The sequence below is a fragment of the Dama dama genome, chromosome 23, assembly GCF_033118175.1.
Source record: "Dama dama isolate Ldn47 chromosome 23, ASM3311817v1, whole genome shotgun sequence".
NCBI classification, from domain to species: Eukaryota; Metazoa; Chordata; class Mammalia; order Artiodactyla; family Cervidae; genus Dama; species Dama dama.
The window spans coordinates 47,724,156-47,745,563 of record NC_083703.1 but is presented as its reverse complement, the minus strand read 5'-3'; the positions used below and the strand labels follow the sequence as shown (position 1 = coordinate 47,745,563).

The 21,408-nt window shown below is 40.2% G+C and overlaps 1 protein-coding gene across 1 annotated transcript; it reads left to right on the top strand.

The window, feature by feature from the left end:
* The first annotated feature begins 7,382 nt into the window (after positions 1-7,382).
* On the top strand, positions 7,383-8,371 carry LOC133044837 (ragulator complex protein LAMTOR3). The gene has a single exon (XM_061126627.1). It carries the CDS (start codon positions 7,518-7,520, stop codon positions 7,890-7,892), a length of 375 nt encoding a protein of 124 aa, XP_060982610.1. The 5' UTR covers positions 7,383-7,517; the 3' UTR covers positions 7,893-8,371.
* Positions 8,372-21,408: the final 13,037 nt, after the last annotated feature.

Sequence of the window (21,408 nt, the reverse complement as noted above, 5' to 3'; positions counted from 1 at the left end):
AGTTGGGCACGACTTAGGGATTGAGCAACAACTGACAACCGCTCCATTGCCATTCACCTGGAAACAGGATTTTGTCAGCTCCTAACCAATAAGAAGGAACAAAAACAAAAACAAAATTCCATACATCTTCTGAGAAGTGTATTTCTTTTCCTTTGCCACATTTGGTCCCAACAACAATAACCACAAGCAAAGCCTGCCAGATTATTTGCCCAAGAGGGACAAAATCCTTCTATGCAAATAATTTTTAAGTCTTCTCCCACTCCATAATTACCGCTTTTCACTTCCACTTGGATGAGTAGAACCAATGTGGTGGAAGAGTGCCACCTGTCACCTGCCACAGCCCTTAGTGCACCTGGACAAGGGATATGGCAGAGTAGGTGTTAGGCTGTGCTTTCTCACCAGTGAGATTCCTGGTGATCAGGACAACTTCTTCAGGGTTCTCCTGTTTAGGTTTCCTTCTTTCCATGTATCACTTCCCCACTTCTTCCTGCAATCACTTCCAAACTACTCATACCTAGATCCTACCTTTGTCGGGATTCAAACTAAGACAGCTGGAGGTCAATGGGTGCACCTAGAAGTTTCAAACAAGGGCTCAGATGCATGAGAGTTGGCAGCTGGGGGCCATAGAGGCATGGCCAAGAGATGGAAACAACAGGGGCAGTCAGGAAATGAAGACACTCCTATCCAGGAGGGGTGATGAAAGCCAACCCAAGTCAGTGATGTTCTGTCTAATCCCAGAAACATTCACAGTAATTTAATGCATCATAGGAGGGTGTAACTCTGGAAGGAGATTCTTTGGGTATGTTGGGGGTTTTGACATTGCTTCCCAGTCTGGCTTTTCCTGGGATGCTCCAGAACTCTAGGAGGACAAAGCACCATTTCACATGCTCCATCAGGGAAAGCAGCATCTTGCAAAGAAGAATGATTCCATCCTGACAGGCCAACAGAGTGGTCCAAGGTCAGTCCAAGGTCAGTCCAATCCCAGTCCATAAGAAGGCTTGCCAGGTTGGCAATGATGTGTCACCTACTCGGTTTACTGGCCTGACCATGACTTAGCAAAGCTAAGTGAACTTTTCCATTCTAAACCAGTGTGGGTACATGGGTAGAACAGAGCAGGGGGTGAGGGCATAGGCCTGAGCAGAATGCCAGAGTTGGGAAATTTTGTGGATGCCTTCTATTATGCTGTAGCTTCTTACTCAGTTTGGCTCCTGCTTCTCTGGTCCTCAGGGATGGGGTTTCCAATGCAGCCCAGCCCACATCATGGTATTGCCATCTCCAGTGCAACTCCAAGCTGACCTACAATTGTGTTATCCAGAACAACAGGGGCACCCCCTGCACCCCAACAACCAGTGAGCCACAGCCTGTGTGGTCCAGTGTGTGGTCTGATCACTCTGTGTCCTTCATGCTGGAGCCCTGCCCCAGAGTTCAGTCATTAGATATGCCCTGGTTTTAACCCAATTATTTCAGAAGTATCCCCACTTGAGTCCAGGGGGCCTGAGAACCTGGTAGCGGTTAGAGGTCTCTACTCCAGCCACTAAGCCTCCTCTAGGCCAGGCAAATAGGCCATACCAACTGCCTCTCTTCCCTGCCTGCTAGTCTCTAGGAGATCATCAGAGCAACTTTGCTATCCATAAGAATAAGATCCTATTGGTAAAAACAACAGACTGCTAAGGGAGGTAGATCAGGGAAATCAAAGAAACAGAATTCTCTGTTTCAGTCCCTCCAAAAGCACCAACCTAATCTGCTTGTCAGGAGCAGTGTCTGATCCACCTCTCAGACCATCTCTCAGACCACATGTCTGGTTTACCTCTTGAGAATAACTGAGCCTGAAATGTTCCCTTCCTTAGCCACAAAGTTCACAGCATTCATGAATCATTCCAATTTGTTATGAAGTTATTCCTTATAATGAAACCGAACCCGCTTTCCTATATTTTCCATCATTTCATATGTTTATTGTATATTTGTATTTCATTCACAAAATATTATAACTTTTGTTTAAAATTTAAAATTTATTTCTATAAAGTTGTGCCAAATTTAAAAATATATTCATATATCTGTAGTTTATTCTCTCTCATCCATCATGAGGGACCTTTGTTCCCTGACCAGGAATTGAACCCACTGGACCACTGGGAAGTCCCAACAATTTTTTCTTACTAACATTGTCAAATTTTATTTTTGTTTTCTCCTTTTTGCTTTGACATTAATAATACTTTTCAAACTTGTCTATTTTATTGTTTTTCCTCCAGTTAATTTTTAGTTTTCTTTGGGGATTTTATTTGTTTTCATTTTATTCATTTATGCTTTTACTTTTAGTGATTTCTGCTTATTCTTCCTTTGGATTTATTTTGCTATTTACTTGCTAACTTCTTAGGTTGAAAACTTAATTCATCTAATGCCAGTCTTTCTTGTTTTGTCCTCAATGCATCTATGGGTATGCATTTTCCTGACTACTGCTTTGAATACATGCCAAGATGCTGACATGTAGGTCTGTAATTATTGTTTATTTCTGAATAGTTTATAAAAAATTCTTTTTGCAAATAAGAATCATTTAGAAAACTTTCCAAAAATTTTGGAAATAAAATTTTCTTATTTTAATTATGTTGCATGGTGGCCAGAGAATATGACCCATGTGAATTTTCACTTTTCTATAACTCTCATCCACCTCAGATCTGTTCTTTGATCCCGCTCAAAGAAACTTTAATTTCTTTTTCATGGAATGCTCCAGTGAACATGTGCCAGCAGTTCATGTAGAGGGAGAGGGGTATGGTTCTCCCCCGGAAACTCCTTCATGGTAAGTTCTTCAACTGCCCACTTTTCTGCTCTCTATCCCATCACTGTCATGTGTTGACCCAGGAAAGGAAAATCTGCTCTTAGACATTCCCAATAGGACATGTGTGGTTTGCCTCTACTGTCCTGGGGTTCATCTCTGGAGATGTTTCTATCCCTCCTCAATAAACCTAGGAAATCAAGATGGCATTCATTAGTTTTCAGGAAACTGGTGCCTTCTCTCTGTGCCCTGAAAACTATACTTCTCTTCAGTTCAGTTCAGTCGCTCAGTCGTGTCTGACCCTTTGCGACCCCATGAATCGCAGCACGCCAGGCCTCCCTGTCCATCACCAACTCCCGGAATTTCCTCAAACTCATGTCCATCGAGTCGGTGATGCCATCCAGCCATCTCATCCTCTGTCGTCCCCTTCTCCTCCTGCCCCCAACCCCTCCCAGCATCAGGGTCTTTTCCAATGAGTCAACTCTTCGCATCAGGTGGCAAAAGTATTGGAGTTTCAGCTTCAGCATCAGTCCTTCCAATGAACACCCAGGACTGATCTCCTTTAGGATGGACTGGTTGGATCTCCTTGCAGTCCAAGGGACTCTCAAGAGTCTTCTCCAACACCACAGTTCAAAAGCATCAATTCTTCAGTGCTCAGCTTTCTTGATAGTCCAACTCTCACATCCACACATGACCACTGGAAAAACCATAGCCTTGACTAGACGGACCTTTAATGTGTTCCAAAAGCAGCTTTGTCTTTTTCATGGCCCAGACCATAAACTAAAATACCAAACCAGTGTTTCCCACACTGTGTTCCATAATAACAATCCTGTAGATATTAATAGGTGATGTACAGAAAGGGTTCTGTTTGGGCACTGTTGAATTAAACAAAGAGGAAATGACCACCTCAGAGCCTCTGTATTTTTTAGTGCATTAAGTGACATAATAAAAGGAGAGGAGAGCATGGCTGTGTGTCCCAAACTAATCTAGGATACAGACTTTCTGTGGGACAACAAGGGTAATGTTTTACAGCAGACACTGTGTGCCACTGCTATTTTCTTTTTTATTGTTGTTAAACGTTTATTTTTTTAAATTTAAGTGCAGTTAATTTACACTGTTGTGTTAGTTTTAAACGTACAGCAAAATGATTCAGTTATGCATACATATGTTTATATGCTACCGCTATTTTCAAATATGCTCCTACAAAGTCTTTAGTCTTGGTCAAATTTTATTTAACCCAGTGGATAGAGCCAGTCCTTTACTCCACACTCTGAATGTGCTTGTATGTTGATTCTGAAATCCAGTGTTTCTGCTACCCCACTAGAATTCTTACTGTGGGTATATCAGATCAGCTTGCCATCTATGTTCTCATGAAGTGCACAGATAAAGTGCTTGGGAAGGACAGGACCAAGGACAGAGCCTTGCAGTGTGTTTCTGGAATAGGGAGGACACACATTTCATTGATATTTTTTAGATAATGCCTAAGCCATCACTTCTCATACTTACTTGTGCAGGTGAATCACCTGGGAATATTCTTTTTTTTTTTTTTTTTTATAATTTTTATTTTTTGGCATGTGGGATCTTAGTTCCCTGACCAGGGATTGAACCTGTGCCCTCGGCGTTGGGAGCACCGAGTTCTAACCACCTGACTACCAGGGACGTCCCTGGGAATATTCTTAAATGCAGAATCTGGAAGATTGGACAAGAGTCTGGTATTCTGCATTTCCAACAAGCTCCGAGGAGACGCTAACGCTGCATGCCCCAAGACTACATTTTGAGTAGTAAGAGAGCACTGAGGTGAGGTGGATTCTAAGGCTACATTTGTACTCGATGAGAAAGAATACCATTATCAATTAGTAATGCTTGCCATGGACAGAGGAATGAGTTGTAAATACATGTCATCTTTGTCCTATAACTCTATCTCTATTTTGAAAATGATGCATTATTCAAGAGAGTAGAGAAAAAAAGTTATAACATCCTGAAATGTGAAGTAAAGTGGGCCTTAGGAAGCATCACTATGAACAAAGCTAGTGGAGATGACAGAATTCCAGTTGAGCTATTTCAAATCCTGAAAGATGATGCTGTGAAAGTGCTGCACTCAATATGCCAGCAAATTTGGAAAACTCAGCAGTGGTCACAGGACTGGAAAAGGTCAGTTTTCATTCCAACACCAAAGAAAGGCAACGCCAAAGAATGTTCAAACTCCCGCACAATTGCACTCATCTCACACGCGAGCAAATTAATGCTCAAAATTCTCCAAGCCAGGTTTCAACAGTATATGAACCATGAACTTCCAGATGTTCAAGCTAGATTTAGAAAAGGCAGAGGAACCAGAGATCAAATTGTCAACATCCACTGGGTCATCGAAAAAGCAAGAGTTCCAGAAAAACATCTATTACTGCTTTATTGACTACGCCAAAGCCTTTGACTGCGTGGATCACCACAAACTGTGGAAAATTCATAAAGAGATGGGAATACCAGACCACCTGACCCACCTCCTGAGAAATCTGTATGTAGTTCAAAAAGCAACAGTTAGAACTGGACATAGAACAACAGACTGGTTCCAAATCAGGAAAGGAGTACGTAGAGGCCATATGTTGTCACCCTGTTTATTTAACTTATATGCAGAGTACATCATGAGAAATGCTGGACTAGATGAAGCACAAGCTGGAATCAAGATTGCAGGGAGAAATATCAATAACCTCAGATATGTAGATGACACCACCCTTATGACAGAAAGTGAAGAAGAACTAAAGAGCCTCTTGATGAAAGTGAAAGAGGACAGTGAAAAAGCTGGCTTAAAATTCAGCATTCAGAAAACTAAGATCATGGCATCTGATCCCATCACTTCATGGCAAATAGATGGGGAAACAGTGAAAATAGTGATAGACTTTATTTTGGGGGGTTCCAAAATCACTGCAGATGGTGACTGCAGCCATGAAATTAAAAGATGCTTGCTCCTTGGAAGAAAAGTTATGACCAACCTAGACAGCATATTAAAAAACAGAGACATTACTTTGCCAACAAATGTCTGTCTAGTCAAAACTATGGTTTTTCCAGTAGTCATGTATGGATGTGAGAGTTGGACTCTAAAGAAAGCTGAGCGCCAAAGAATTGATGCTTTTGAACTGTGGTGTTTGAGAAGACTCTTGAGAGTCCCTTGGACAGCAAGGAGATCCAACCAGTCCATCCTAAAGTAAATCAGCCCTAAATATTCTTTGGAAGGACAGATGTTGAAGCTGAAACTCCATTACTTTGGCCACCCCATGAGAAGAATGGACTCATTGGAAAAGACCCTAATGCTGGGAAAGACTGAAAGCTGGAGGAGAAGGGGACAACAGAGGATGAGATGGTTGGATGGCATCATGACTCAATGGACATGAGTTTGAGTAAACTCCGGGAGTTGGTGATGGACAAGGTGGCCTGGTGTGCTGCAGTCCATGGTGTCGCAACAAGTTGGACACAACTGAATGACTGAACTGAACATGGATTCTCTAGGTGCAATGCCCGGGCTTATATCTCCCAGGCATATAGTATCTTATTTCCTCAAGCACAGCTCAAACTCAAGTCCCCTGCATTGCAAAGTGGATTCTTAACCACTGGTCCACCAGGGAAATCCCCTATCATAGGGATTTTTATCAGTTGTTGATATGCTTTTGAACTGTGGTGCTGGAGAAGACTCTTGAGAGTCCCTTGGACTTCAAGGAGATCCAACTAGTCCATCCTAAAGGAGATCAGTCCCGGGTGTTCATTGGAGGGACTGATGCTGAAGCTGAAACTCCAATACTTTGGCCACCTGATGTGAAGAGTTGACTCATTGGAAAAGACCCTGATGCTGGGAGGGGTTGGGGGCAGGAGGAGAAGGGGACCACAGGGGATGAGATGGCTGAATGGCATCACTGACTTGATGGACATGAGTTTGAGTAAACTCTGGGAGTTGGTGATGGACAGGGAGGCCTGGCGTGCTGCAATTCGTGGGGTCGCAAAGAGTCGGACACGACTGAGCGACTGAACTGAACTGAACTGATATCCAATTAAAGAATTCAAAATAAAATGACACTGTTATATTACCCAAAAGGGGGCAAGATTGGGGAATGAACTTTCTACAACTTTCCTATTTCTGTAAAATAATAATATATTCTGACAATACCAAGATCTAATAAAGCTATTGAGATTTCTTTCACTGCTGGTGAGAATATAAACAGTTACAAATGCTTTGGAGAACTGTCTGACAGTATTATTAAAGTTGAAGGTATTTGTCCTCAAAATCCTTCAATCTAGGCTTCAGCAGTATGTAAACTGAGAACTTTCAGATGTACAAGCTGGGTTTAGAAAAGGTGGAGGAAACAGACATCAAGTTGCCAATGTTCACTGGATCATAGAGAAAGCAAGGGAAGTCCAGAAAAACATCTACTTCTGCTTCATTGACTACACTAAAGTCTGCGACTGTGCGGATCACAATAAACTGTAACATTTTTATTTTTTATTTTTTTTTATTTTTTTATTTTTTTAACTGTAACATTTTTAAAGAGATAGGAATACTGACCACCTTATCTGTCTCCTGGGAAACTTGTATATGGCTCAAGAAGCAACAGTTAGAAATGAACTTGGGACAAATCATGTGACTGCAGCTTTTAGAGGAACCTGTCCCAGAAGTTGTCCCTGAACAACTGTCCCTGACAGTTCAGAGAACCAGGCAGCCCAGAAACCCAGGCGTGGAGATTGATCCTGCGGGAGAAAGGGGTTCATCATGGCGGATGATCTAAAACGATTCCTGTATAAAAAATTACCAAGTGTTGAGGGGCTCCATGCTATTGTTGTGTCAGATAGAGATGGAGTGCCTGTCATTAAAGTGGCCAATGATAACGCTCCAGAGCATGCTTTGAGACCTGGTTTCTTATCAACTTTTGCCCTTGCAACAGACCAAGGGAGCAAACTCGGACTTTCAAAAAATAAAAGTATCATCTGTTACTATAACACCTACCAGGTGGTTCAATTCAATCGTTTACCTTTGGTAGTGAGTTTCATAGCCAGCAGCAGTGCTAATACAGGACTAATTGTCAGCCTGGAAAAGGAACTTGCTCCATTATTTGAAGAATTGAGACAAGTTGTGGAAGTTTCTTAATCTGGAATTTTCTTCATCATATCAGACACAATATCAATCCAGCAATCTTTAGGCCACAGCGACACTTGTATCCATGTACTCAAGGACCCCTCTTTCCACCTTGCTCTAGAAAAAGAGCCTTACAGATAGAATTTATGGGCAGGTTGATGGTTATCTTTTTTGTGTAGGGCTGTTTCTTATTTAGTGAGATTTGGGGATACCACAGAAATGGTTCAGTCTATCACAGCTCCTGTGGAGTTAGTCCAGTCACCAAATATGCATGAGATCCTATTTGGTGGCTCAGAATCAAAATGATGCTTTGATCCCCTTGAGCCATGAAGTGCTCCCTTTTATACCATATGCCAGGCCTGCAGAATGAGGCAGACTCTTTTTATTGTGAATAATGAGGACATATTTTTCTTCATATTATTTTCTTTGCATTGAGCATGAGGAAGATAAAGTGGCTTAGGAAAAGTGAATAAAACCAGTACAATCACTAACTTCGGTTTGTGTATATTATTGTGTACTGTAGGTGAGTCTTAATGACTAATTTGTTTCTTCTCAGAGGGTGCTGCTCTTTAATGGAAATGAAGATGACAGCTAATGGTTTTTTCTTCCACTCTGCTTTCTATAACCAATCAGTGTTTTTTTTAATGTTTGTTTATTCTTTGTAAAATTTATGTGTGATTCATTATTGAATTCTGTTTCCAATATTGGTATGTATGTACACATGGTAGTATACCCCTTTTTTCATACATGAGGATAAATAAAATAGTATTTTTAAAGGTACAGTTTGAGCACTATATAGGTTTTTCCCCCCAGACTGTTTTCAAATGTTTAAACTCTGTAATTTAATTCACTCCTTCAACCACATATATGTGTTTCTTGTCTAGTTTGGAGACTGTTTTACCTAATATAAGTTGTCAGTTGGAAAATAAACCTCATCCAGGAGCTTAAAAAAAAAAAAAAAAAAAAAAGAAATGAACTTGGAACAACTGACTGGTTCAAAATTGGGAAAAGAGTATGTCAAGGCTGTATGTTGTCACCCTTCTGATTTAACTTATATGCAGAGCACATCATGTGAAATGCCTAGTTGGATGAATCACAAGCAGGAATCAACATTGTCAGGAGAAACATCAACAACCTCAGATATGCAGATGATACCACTTTAATGGCAGAAAGTGAAGAGGAACTAAAGAGCCTCTTGATGAAGGTGAAAGAGGAGAGTGAAGAGTTGGCTTAAAACTCAACATTTAAAACACTAAGATCATGGCATCTGGTCATGACAAATAGAAGGGGAAAAAGTGGCATCAGGGACAGATTTTATTTTCTTGGGCTCCAAAATTACTGCAGACAATGACTGCAGCCATGAAATTAAAAGATGCTTGCTCTGCAGAAGGAAAGCTATGATAAACCTAGACAGCATATTAAAAAGTAGAGACATCACTTTGCCAACAAAGGTCCATATAGTCATAGCTATGGTTTTGTCAATAGTCATGTACGGATGTGAGAGTTGGACCATAAAAAAGGCTGAGCACCAAAAAATGGGCACTTTCAAATTGTGGTGCTGGAGAAGACTCTTGAGAGTCCCTCGAACAGCAAGGAGATCAAACTTGTCAATCCTAAAGGAAATCAACTGAATATTTATTAGAAGGACTGATACTGGATGAGGCACAAGTTGGAATCAAGATTGCAGGGAGAAATATCAATAACCTCAGATATGTAGATGACACCACCCTTATGGCAGAAAGTGAAGAGGAACTAAAGAGCCTCTTGATGAAGGTAAAAGAGGAGAGTGAAAAAGCTGGCTTAAAACTCAAGATTCAGAAAACTAAGATCATGGCATCCAGTCCCAACACTTAATGGCAAATAGATGGGGAAACAATGAAAACTGACAGACTTTATTTTCTTGGGCTCCAAAATCACTGCAGATGGTGACTGCACTCACAAAATTGAAAGACACTTGCTCCTTGGAAGAAAAGCTATGACAACCTAGATAGTATATTAAAAAGCAGAGACATTACTTTACCAAAAAAGGTCCATACTGTCAAAGCTATGGTTTTTCCAGTAGTCATGTATGGATGTGAGAGTTAGACCATAAAGAAGGCTGAGCACTGAAGAACTGATAACTTTCGAACTGTGGTGCTGGAGAAGACTCTTGAGAGTCCCTTGGACTGCAAGGAGATCCAACCAGTCAATCCTAAAGGAAATCAGTCCTGAATATTCATTGGAAGGACTGATGCTGAAACTGAAACTCCAATATTTTGGCCACCAGATGCAAAGAGCTGACTCATTAGAAAAAATCCTGATGCTGGGAAAGATTGAAGGCAAAAGGAAAAGGGGGCAGCAGAGGATAGGATGGTTAGATAGCATCTGACTCAGAGGACATAAATCTGAGCAAACTTGAGAGATAGTGAGGGACAGGAGAACCTGGCGTGCTGTAGTCCATAGAGGTGCAAAGAGTCGAACATGATGTTTTGAATTTTCCATGATTTTTTGAAGTTTTGAAATTTCCATGACTTTTTGATTTTTGAATCTCTAAAAATTTTCCACAGTTTGTTGTGATCCACACAGTCAAAGGCTTTGGCATAGTCTATAAAGCTGAAGTAGATGTTTTCTGAACTCTCTTACTTTTTTGATGATCCAGCAGATGTTGGAAACTTGATCTCTGGTTCTTCTGCCTTTTCTAAACTCAGTTTGTACTTCTAGAAGCTCTCAGTTCATGTACTGATGAAACCTAGCTTGAAGGATTTCGAGTATAACCTTACTAGCATGTGAAATGAGTGCAACTGTGTGGTAGTTTGAACATTCTTTTGCCTTTCTTTGGGATTGGAATGAAAACTGACATTTTCCTGTGGCCACTGCTGAGTTTTCCAAATTTGCTGCATATTGAGTGCAGCACTTCCACAGCATCATCTTTTAGGATTTGAAATAGCTCAACTGGAATTCCATCGTTTCCATTAGCTTTGTTCATAGTGATGCTTCCTAAGGTCCACTTGACTTTGCATTCCAGGATGTCTGGCTTTAGGTGAGTGATCACACAATTGTGCTTATCTGGGTCATGAAGATCTTTTTTGTATAGTTCTTCTGTGTATTCTTGCCACCTCTTCTGAATATCTTCTGCTTCTGTTAGATCCATACCATTTCTGTCCTTTATACAAACACTTATATCTTTTAACCTATTCCCTCTAGGAGAAGATTAATGACTATGAGTGATCACGGTGGTTTTTCAGGTGTTCAAAAGATTGAAATAAGATCCTCTGAAGTTTAAAGAAAAATCCAAATGGATGGTCATGTATGGAAAGGATGGTCTTACATATTTCCACATAGGTGGACTCTTAGATGAGGGATAGTATGGTTCCCTGTGGGGAGGAAGAGAATGAAGTTTAGAAGAGGGAAAAATGATGCTGATGAGGCCTACTCAGTGATAAAAGGATTTTTCTAACTTAGTTCCTCTGCATCTCTTTCTCCATAACTCTAAAGACCCTCCTAGTCTGGCCCTGGAGAGAAGATGCAGGACCTGTAGAACGGTCTACATTTCAGAATGGACTATCAGAAACAGGGAAGAGGGAATATTTCCCAACAGTGATTGGGCCATGCATGCTTTCTTTTTTTAAATAATTTTCTTTCTTTCTTTACATATTTATTAATTTTTGGCTATACCAGGTCTTTGTTGCTGCATAGGCTTTGCTCTAGTTGTGGTGAGTAGGGGCTACTGTCTGGTTGCCATGACAGGCTTCTCATCGCAGCGGCTTCTTTTGTTGCAGAGCACAGGCTCTACGATGCGTGGGCTTCAGTAGTTGGGGCATGTAGACTCATTAGTTGTGGCTCCCAAGCTCGAGAGCACAGGCTCAGTAGTTGTGGCACACTGGCTTAGCTGCTTTGTGGCATGTGGCATCTTCCCAGATCAGGGATTGAATCTGTGTCTCCTGCATTGGCAGACAGACTCCTTACCACTAAGCCTTCTGCATGCTTTCTAATGCAAGGAACATGTGAGTTGAAGACTTAGAAGACTAAGTGGATCTGAATATAGGCTTAGCCCACGGGAATTGTCCTAAAACCTTGTGTTTTCGGAGCTGGGCCAGGAGTCGGGGGGAGCCTTGGGCTTCCCAGTTGGCACTAATAGTAAAGAACTGCCAATGCAGGAGACATAAGAGACTTAGGTTGGATCCTGGGTAGAGAAGATTCCCCTGGAGGGCGTAGCAATCCACTCCAGTATTCTTGCCTGGAGAATCCCCAAGGACAGAAGAGCCTGGCAGGCTACAGTCCATAGTGTCGCAAAGAGTCAGACACGACTGAAGTGACTTAGCACGCTGGTGTTATTATCTAATGTACTAATTGTTCCTTCAACCTTTGAGTCATTTATATATTGATAAACATTTCTTCCATTTTTCATTTCAAATCACTGATTAACATGTTAAACAGGCATGAACTGTACAGGCTTCCATGGGCACTTTTAAAGAGTCTGAAAGTAAGCCTCCATTAATAAAAGATTCACACAATTCCTTGATTATGTTCACAAAGTGAAAGTGAAGTCGCTCAGTCGTGTCCAACTCTTTGCGACCCCATGGACTGTAGCCCACCAGGCTCCTCTGTCCATGGGATTCTCCAGGCAAGAATACTGGAGTGGGTTGCCATTTCCTTCTCTGTTCACAAGGGTATCTCAAATTCAGATAGCTTATTATCAGGAAATGTTGGGATTTGGCTCACACCAGAGGATACTATGTAAGGCTATGGGCTTCTATCTTTGAGATCCATGAGTATAGAGAAATATTGTTTAGTAAATGATAATATTGTTGATTAAGCTTCCCTTGTGACTCAGATGGTAAAGAGTCTGCCTGCAATGCAGGAGACCTGGGTTTGATCCCTGGGTTGGGAAGATCCTCTGGAAGAGGGCATGGAAATCCACTCCAGTATTCATGCCTGGAGAATCCCATGGACAGAGAAACCTGGTGGGTTACTGTCCATGGGGTCCCATAGAGTCAGACATGACTGAGTGGCTAACACACACACACAATGCTGCTGCTGAGTCTGAAATTCTCTCCCCCTGCTGGGCATGAATACAATTTTTTCCAGCCCTCAGGATTATAGGAACAACCTTTGGAAGGTAACACATAAGGTCTACTAATCATTTGGTTGTGTTCTTTTGTTTCTCTTATCATGTAGTTATATACAAAGATACACCTTATCTCTCAGTCTAGTTGTAGTCATCAGCTTTGAAGAGGATCCTCATGATGATCACCTCATAGTATTCATGCCCTTGTCTAATCTCCTCCCAACCTGAAGCAAGCCTGGCCTGTGTGATCAATAGAATATGGCAGAAGTAATGGTAATGGTGGATGTCTTCCAAGGCCAGATAAGAAAAGACAACACTGCTTCTGCCTTGGTCTCTTACTTTGCTTTCTCTGGGAGAAGCCAGCCTCCATGCCATGAGGCCATTCAGCAATTTCACAGAGAAAACCATATGGAGAGGAAGCAGCTTGCCAGCCATGAGAAAGCCTTGGCCAAGCTTCCAGGTCACCGCAGTCTTGGCTGACTGTGACCTCAAAAGAGATCCTAAGCCAGAAATACCCAGTGAAGCAACTCCCAAATCTCTATATGGCAGAAACCATGGGAGATGACACTAAATTCAGAGTATTTTTCACACAGCAATAGTAACTCGTACACAAGTCCTTGAGCTCATGACATTAATCAATATCATAAAAGATGAAGATTTTGAAGGGAATAGTGCAGCAAAAAGATGGAAAGGTAGGTTAGGGACAAGCCCTGCTTACCAGCCTTACCAAAAAAAAATTCTCCCAGCAGTTCCCAGGGGGTAAGCAGGTTCTTTCTGCCCCTAAAACATCTTCAGTTCAATTCATGAGAAATTTAGTGAGCACCTGCTATGTGGCAGGTCCTGCGTGAGATTCTGGGGTTTCAAGGACAAAACAAACTGCTTTTCCTCCAAGAGCCCACATTTGAGCTGGAAAAGCAGCCTCACATGCAGCTAATAAGTGGGTGGTGAAACAGCGATTCCTAGCATTCTGTGATAATGAGGTTGGGGGGCTCAGGCAAGAATGGGGCACACAGGTGGTGAGGCTTTGGGGAAAAGCAACATCTTCCCAGAGGAAGTGGAATGCAAGGGCAGGAAATAAGCATTCATTCTAGGTGGAGAGGGCAGGCAACACGAGTTAACACCCTGTGATGAGTCTGGGGGAAGGTTGAGGTAGAGCCAGTCTAGGAAGGAACTTGAAGGCCTTGCAAAGGAATATGGACTGTTTCCTGTAAGCAAAGAAAGGTAAGTGATGAAGGATGGTATTAGGAGCAAGCTGAGTGGTAGGTATTAAACAGTTTTAAGCTGGATTAAAGTTTTAATCCTAACAGTTTTATGAAAAGGTACCATGCACCTCTGTACTTTAGTTGAAGTTAAAAAGAATAAAAGAAAAAGTTATTCAAATGCTGAGTCAAAAAAATTAATATCAACAAGACATAGGAACAGTAAACTTTGCTGTTATAAACAAGCACTTCATATATTGTGTAGCGTTTTGGGTCACATACATTTAGGAACATTTATACTTTGGTTAGCTAGATCATTAATATTGATATAAATATATAATCTTTTTCATTGCATTATAATAAAAATATGATATACAACTGAGCTCATGAATGCCAAATATTAATTTAGTTAATTAATATTTATAATTTATTAATATTAATTTGGTTTAATATCTTAAACTGGTTCAGGTTCAGCAAATTGTTACTATTAAGTAGCAAGGTGAAAAAAAATTTGTTAAAGAAATATTTATTATAAGGATATGAGGTACATTTTTTTTTTTTTTTTGAGGTACATTTTTATAATGCAGAAATGCACTAGTCTGCAGAAAAAAAATTGGAACCCGAAAGACGGACAAGTCAGGAATCCAGGCCATAGTTCCTCTTTCACCTTGGCCTTTGTTTGCATTATAGCCTTCTTCCCCTTCTCTTTTACTTTGTCCTCTCGCCCTTCCTCCTCCTCCTCCTCCCCCTCCTACTTCTTTTTCTCTGTCCCTGCAGACTGACTTTCTCTGTTCCTTGGGCCTTGCAGCTGCAGTGGTATGTTACAGTTAGCTCTTACAGATTCTTGAAAGCTAATTGCTATTTCAGGAATTTTGTAGGCTAGTGCTTAAACACACGCATTAAAAATTGTTATATAAATTAAAGATAGACATATTTTATTAAAGATAAAAGTAATAAATACTTGAAAGTCATCAATTCTTAATTATGTATTTTACTACATTTTCTATTGCCTATGCTCTGGAGGCTATTTGTGTCTATTTTATTTGTATGTTGAAAATACAATTTAATGGTATAGCATTGTGCATCTCTTTCCAACTCTGCATTTGGTTACCCTCATGTCTGCAGCCTGAAATCAGCTATGATAGGAAGTTTTACACCACAGAAATTGGCAAAAAATATAATTGATTCATTGTTTGGTTGATTGTCAAAACTTAAGAAATTAATGATAAAATGTTAATAATGCAGAGAAGACTATGTGGAAGGATTACCCATTCAAAAATTAAGCTTAAAATAGTATTTTTTAAAAATTTATTTGGCTGTGCCAGGTTTCACTGTGGCACACAGGATCCACCATCTTCCCTCTGGCATCTGGCATCTTTTGGTTGAGGCACAAGGGAATCTTTGTTGCAGCACGTGAACCCTCAGTTGCTTATGGGGGATCTAGTTCCCTTACCAGGGATCAAACCTGCGCCCCCTGCATAGGGAGCTCAGATTCTTAGCCACTGAACCACCAAGAAAGTTCCAAAATAGTATATTATGAACTACAAAAATAGTATACAATTTACATATTGCATATATGTAAACTTTGCACTGAAAATAGCACAAAAATTTGAGGAAATATTTTTCCAGTATTCAAAAACCATTGCCTGTTTTAGCAAAGAAGTTTTGGTTTTTTGTGGGTTTTTTTTTTTTTTTTTTTTGCCATTTTATTTTTTTAATTGAAGGATATTTGCTTTACAGAATTTTGTGGTTTTCTGTCATACATCAACAGGAATCAGCCATAGGTACACCCATGTCCCCTCCCTCCCATCTCACCCTTCTAGATTGTCACAGAGCCCCTGTTTGAGTTTCATGAGTCATACAGCAAATTCCCATTAACCATCTATTTTACATATGGTATTATAAATTTCCAGGTTACTCTCTCCATACATCTCACCCTCTCCCTCCTCCCCTCCCTCAGGGTCCTTAGGTCTGTTTTTCTATGTCTGTTTCTCCATTGCAGCCCTGAAAACAAATTCATCAGTACCATCTTTCTAGATTCCATATATATGCATCAGTGTATGATATTTATATCTCTCTTTCTGACTCACTTCACTCTGTATAATAGGCTCTAGGTTCACCCACCTCATTAGAACTGACTCAAATGCATTCCTTTTTATGGCTGAGTAGTATTCTATTGTATTCACTTGCCACAGCTTCTATATCCATTCATATCCATTCATCTGTCGATGGACATCTAGGTTGCTTCCATGTTCTAGCTATTGTAAATATTGCTGCAGTGAACACTGGGGTACATGTGTCTTTTTCAGTTTTGGTTTCCTCAGGGTATATCCCTAGTAGTGGGATTGCTGGGTCATATGGTGGTTTTATTCCTAGTTTTTTAAGGAATCTCCATACTGTCTTCTGCAGTGGCTATATCAATTTACACTCACACCAGCAATGCAAGAGGGTTCCCTTTTCTCTACACCTTTTCCAGCATTTATTATTTGTAGACTTTTTGATGACGGCCATTCTGACTGGTGTGAGGTGGTATCTCATTGTAGTTTTGATTTGCGTTTCTAACAATGAGCGTTGTTGAGCATCTTTTCATGTGTTTTTTAGCTATCTGTATGTCTTCTTTGGATAAATCTGTTTAGGTCTTTTTCCCACTTTTTGATCGGGTTGTTTGTTTTTCTGAAGTTGAGTTGTATGAGCTGCTTGTATATTATGGAAATTAATTCTTTGCCAGTTGTTTCATTCACCATTATTTTCTCCCATTCTGAGGGTTGTCTTTTCACCTTGTTTGTAGTTTCCTTTGCTGTGCAAAGGCTTTTACATTTAATTAGATCCCATTTGTTTATTTTTGCTTTTATTTCCATTACTCTAGAAGGTGGGTCATAGAAGATCTTGCTTTGATTTATGTCATCGAGTGTTCTGCCTATGCTTTCCTCTAAGAGTTTTATAATTTCTGGTCTTGCATCCATTTGAGTTTATTTTTGTGAATGGCATTAAGAGGTGTTCTAATCTCATTCAGAAAAGTCTTCTTATCACTGATAAACCTGTCAGTTTTTTTTTTTTTTTTGTAAAGTTCTAAAATGTGTTTTTGTTGTTTTACTTTTGTCCTCCTTGGTTACATAAATGAAAATTCATATTCATAACATTCATATTGGAGCTATCAGTTCAGTTCAGTCACTCGGTAGTGTCTGACTCTTTGTGACCCCATGGACTGTAGCACAGGCTTCCCTGTCCATCACCAACTCCTGGAGCTTGCTCAAACTCAAACTCACGTCCATTGAGTCACTGATGTCATCCAACCATCTCATCCTCTGTCATCCCATTCTCCTCCTGCCTTCAATTTTGCCCAGCATCAGGGTCTTTTCTAAGGAGTCAGTTCTTCGCATCAGGTGGTCAAAGTATTGGAGCTTCAGCTTCAGCATCAGTCCTTCCAATGAATCAGGACTGACTTCCCTTAGGATTGACTGGTTTGATCTTCTTGCAGTCCAAGGTACTCTCAAGAGTCTTCAGCACCACAGTTCAAAAGCATCAATCAATTGGAGCTATACTCATTTTTAATTGCAACTATAGTCTTACTACAAATACAAGGGTTCAGCAAAAATCAACAAAAGTTTTCTGTTAGAATCAATTGGCTAAGTGGAATTTGCAATAAACAATATTGTATATTTTATTATCTATAAATTTTTTGCCACACATCCTTTATGCCAGAAGGGTTTGTAATAAATTTATGTATTAATACATTAAAAACATTTATTTTTCATGAAGGCTAATAAACATCTACCAACATACCACTTGATGGTGACCTTATTTTTACTTTATTTTTATTTTTTTGATGGTGCTGGATCTTCATTGTTGCACTCGGGCTTTCTCTAGTTGCGTGTGGGGGCTTCTCATTGCGGTGGCTTCTCTTATTGCAGAGCACAGGCTCTAGATGCACGGGCTTCGGCAGTTGCAGCACTTGGGCCCAGTAGTTGCCTCTCTCAGGCTCTAGAGCATGGGCTCAGAGATTGTGGCCCTCAGGCTTAGTTGCTCTGTGGCATGTGGACTCTTTCTGGATCAGGAATCAAACCCATGTCCCTTGCATTGGCAACCGGATTCTTAACAATTGTACCATCAGGGAAGTCCTGGATGGCCACCTTACACTCCTCAAATTTCCAACCAGATTAAAACACTGCCTTTAAATTCCAATTTAATATTTCCATGGCAGGTAATTTTTTAGTTTAAGCTAATTGGTTGCCTTTGGTTTAGTCAGTTGAACTGAGGATGCTGGTCACATAGTATTTAAATCTTCCTCAAAGGCCAGGGAGCCTTTTCTTAGAGAAGAGGGGCTGAGCAGGCATTAAAAAAAAAATGTCTACTCTAACATACTCAGTAGACAAACTCACATTTCTACAAAAAGTAAACAAAAGTCACAGATGGAAATGGCTGAGACAAAAAGAGAGTAGGATAAGTTAGAAGAGGAAAGATGGATAAGATCAGAAAACATTGCAGAAAAACTAAAATTTAAGAAGAAAATTAAAATCCATTTTGGAGAATGACCTTTAGAAGCTGACCTCTAGTTTTGTTGGAGTTCACATTAAATACATTTTACCGTCTCCCTTAAAGAAAGTTGAGTGCCAAAGAATTGATGCTTTTTAACTGTGGTGTTGGACAAAGACTCTTGAGAGTCCCTTAGACTGAAAGGAGATCCAATCAGTCAATCTTAAAGGAAATCAATCCTGAATATTCATTGGAAGGACTGATGCTGAAGCTAAAGCTCCAATAGTTTGGCCACCTGATGTGAAGAGTCAACTCATTGGAAAAGACCCTGATGCTGGGAAAGATTGAAGGTGGGAGGAGAAGGGGATGACAGAGGATGAGATGGCTAGATGGGCATCACTGACTCAATGGACATGAGTTTGAACAAGCTCCCAGATCTGGTGATGGACAGGAACCCTGTTGTGCTGCAGTCCATGAGGTTGCAAAGAGTCAGACACAACTGAGCAACTGAACTCAACTTGCCCCCAAATGACATTTATTTTTATGATATACTTCTGTCCAGTGAGATATAAGCTGAAGTCTTTTGGGAATTACTGGGCCAGTTTTGTTTCCTGATTTAGGTTCCATCTCTTCCTCCCTCTAGCTTCTTCTTTTTTTCTTGTTGAATTATGGGTTGCACGCTCCTTATGAGAATTTAATGCCTGATGACCTGAGGTGGAGCTGAGGCAGTGATGTTAGAATTGGGGAGTGACTGGAAATACAGATTATCATTAGCAGAGAGGTATGACTGCACAGAGACCATAGTAAATTAATTGCTTTCAGACTCATATTAAAACCCTAACAGTGAGGGGCAAGTGACAATTAAGCTGCATCTGGTGGCAGACTTTATAGTGACGAGTTTGATGTATTCCAATTCTACAGCTGCATCTGCTGGTTGGATGGCATCACTGACACAATGGACATGGGTTTGGGTGGACTCCAGGAGTTGGTGATGGACAGGGAGGCCTGGCGTGCTGCAGTTCATGGGGTCGCAAAGAGTCGGACACAACTGAGCAGCTGAACTGAACTGAGCATAGCAGTCAGGGATTTTGAGTTCATGTTTCAGAAAATTTAGATTATTAATGGCTTAAATAAAATAGGAATTTATTTTGCTTACATAATGACATGTCCAGTGATAGGTAGTTGCTAGTCTTGGTCCGGTGTCCTAAGGAACCTAAAGCCCTGATTCTCTTGGTCTTTTCCCTCATGGTCAGAATATTGCTGCTCCAGCACCAGCTATCACACACCTAGATCCCTCACATATGCAGTTTACAGTAGGGTTCATGCTCCTATGAGAATCTAATGCCACCACTGATCTGACAGAAGGTGAAGCTCAGGTGGTAACGCAAGTAGTAGGGAGTGGCTGTAAATACAAATGAAGCTTTGCTCACTCACCGGCCACCACTCACCTCCTGCTAGGCAGCCCAGTTCCTAACAGGCCACAGACCATATTGGTTTTGGTCCATGGCCCAGGGCTTGGGACCCCTAACATAGAGGACAAAACAAAAGTCCTCATATTTATTGTAGAGCTGATTGTAATACCAAACAACAATGCCAAAAAATTGAAAGAATATATATAATATAATAATTCAGTAATAATCATGTTGATCAAAAGCTTGGATTACATTACAAATTTTATTTAAGATAAAATAATGTCATTCCTAATTCTAACAGAAGATAATAGATTAAAGAAAGTTTTTTATTCTCAAAGCACACTTTATTTTTATTTTTTAAAAAGTTATCTTTAATTTTTAATGGCAGCATAATTGATGTACAATATTATGTAAGTGTCGGGGTACAATATAGTGAGTCTCAATTTTTGAAGGTTAAATTCCATTTAGAGTTAATATAAAATAGCAGTTATGTTCCCTGTATTGTATCCTCATAGCTTATTTACTTTACACACAGTAGTTTGTACCTCTTAATTCTCTACCCTTCTCTTGCCCCTTCCTTCTTCCTTTTCTCCACTGGTAATCACTGCTTTGTTCTCTATATCTGTGAGATATATCTCTATATCTGTTTCTTTTCTGTTATACTCACTATTTTGCTTTATTTTTTAGAGTCCACACATAAGTAATATCATACAGTATTTGTCTTTTACTGTCTGACTTGTGTTACCTGGTATATATAATACTCTCCAAGTCCATTCATGTTGCTGCAAATGGCAAAATTTCATTCCCCTTTTTATGACTGAGTAGTATTCCATCAAATTGCTGACATCCATTGGATCATAGAAAAAAGCAAGAAAATTCCAGAAAAACATCTACTTCTGTTTCATTGACTATTCTAAAGCCTTTGACTGTGTGGCTCACAACAAACTATAGAAAATTCTTAAAGAGATGGGAATACCAGACTACCCTTATCTGCCTCCTAAGAAATCTGTGTATGGCTCAAGAAGCAGCAGTTAGAACTGAACATGGAACAATGGACTGGTTCCAAATTGGGAAAGGAGTAAGTCAAGGCTGTATATTGTCACCCTGCTCATTTAACTTATATGCAGAGTATGTCATGCAAAATGCCAGGCTGGATGAAGCACAAGCTGGAATCAAGACTGTAGGGAGAAATATCAATAACCTCAGATATGCAGATGACACCACACTTATGGCAGAAAGTGAAGAAGAACTAAAGAGCCTCTTGATGAAAGTGAAAGAAGAGAGTGAAAAAGTTGGTTTAAAACTCAACATTCCGAAAATTAAGGTCATGGTATCCAGTCCCAACACTTCATGGCAAATAGATGGGGAAACAATGGAAATAGTGACAGACTTTATTT

Bases quoted from the DNA above. Each gene is read 5' to 3' on its own strand.
- LOC133044837 (XM_061126627.1), top strand. From the start codon at position 7,518: ATGGCGGATGATCTAAAACGATTCCTGTATAAAAAATTACCAAGTGTT.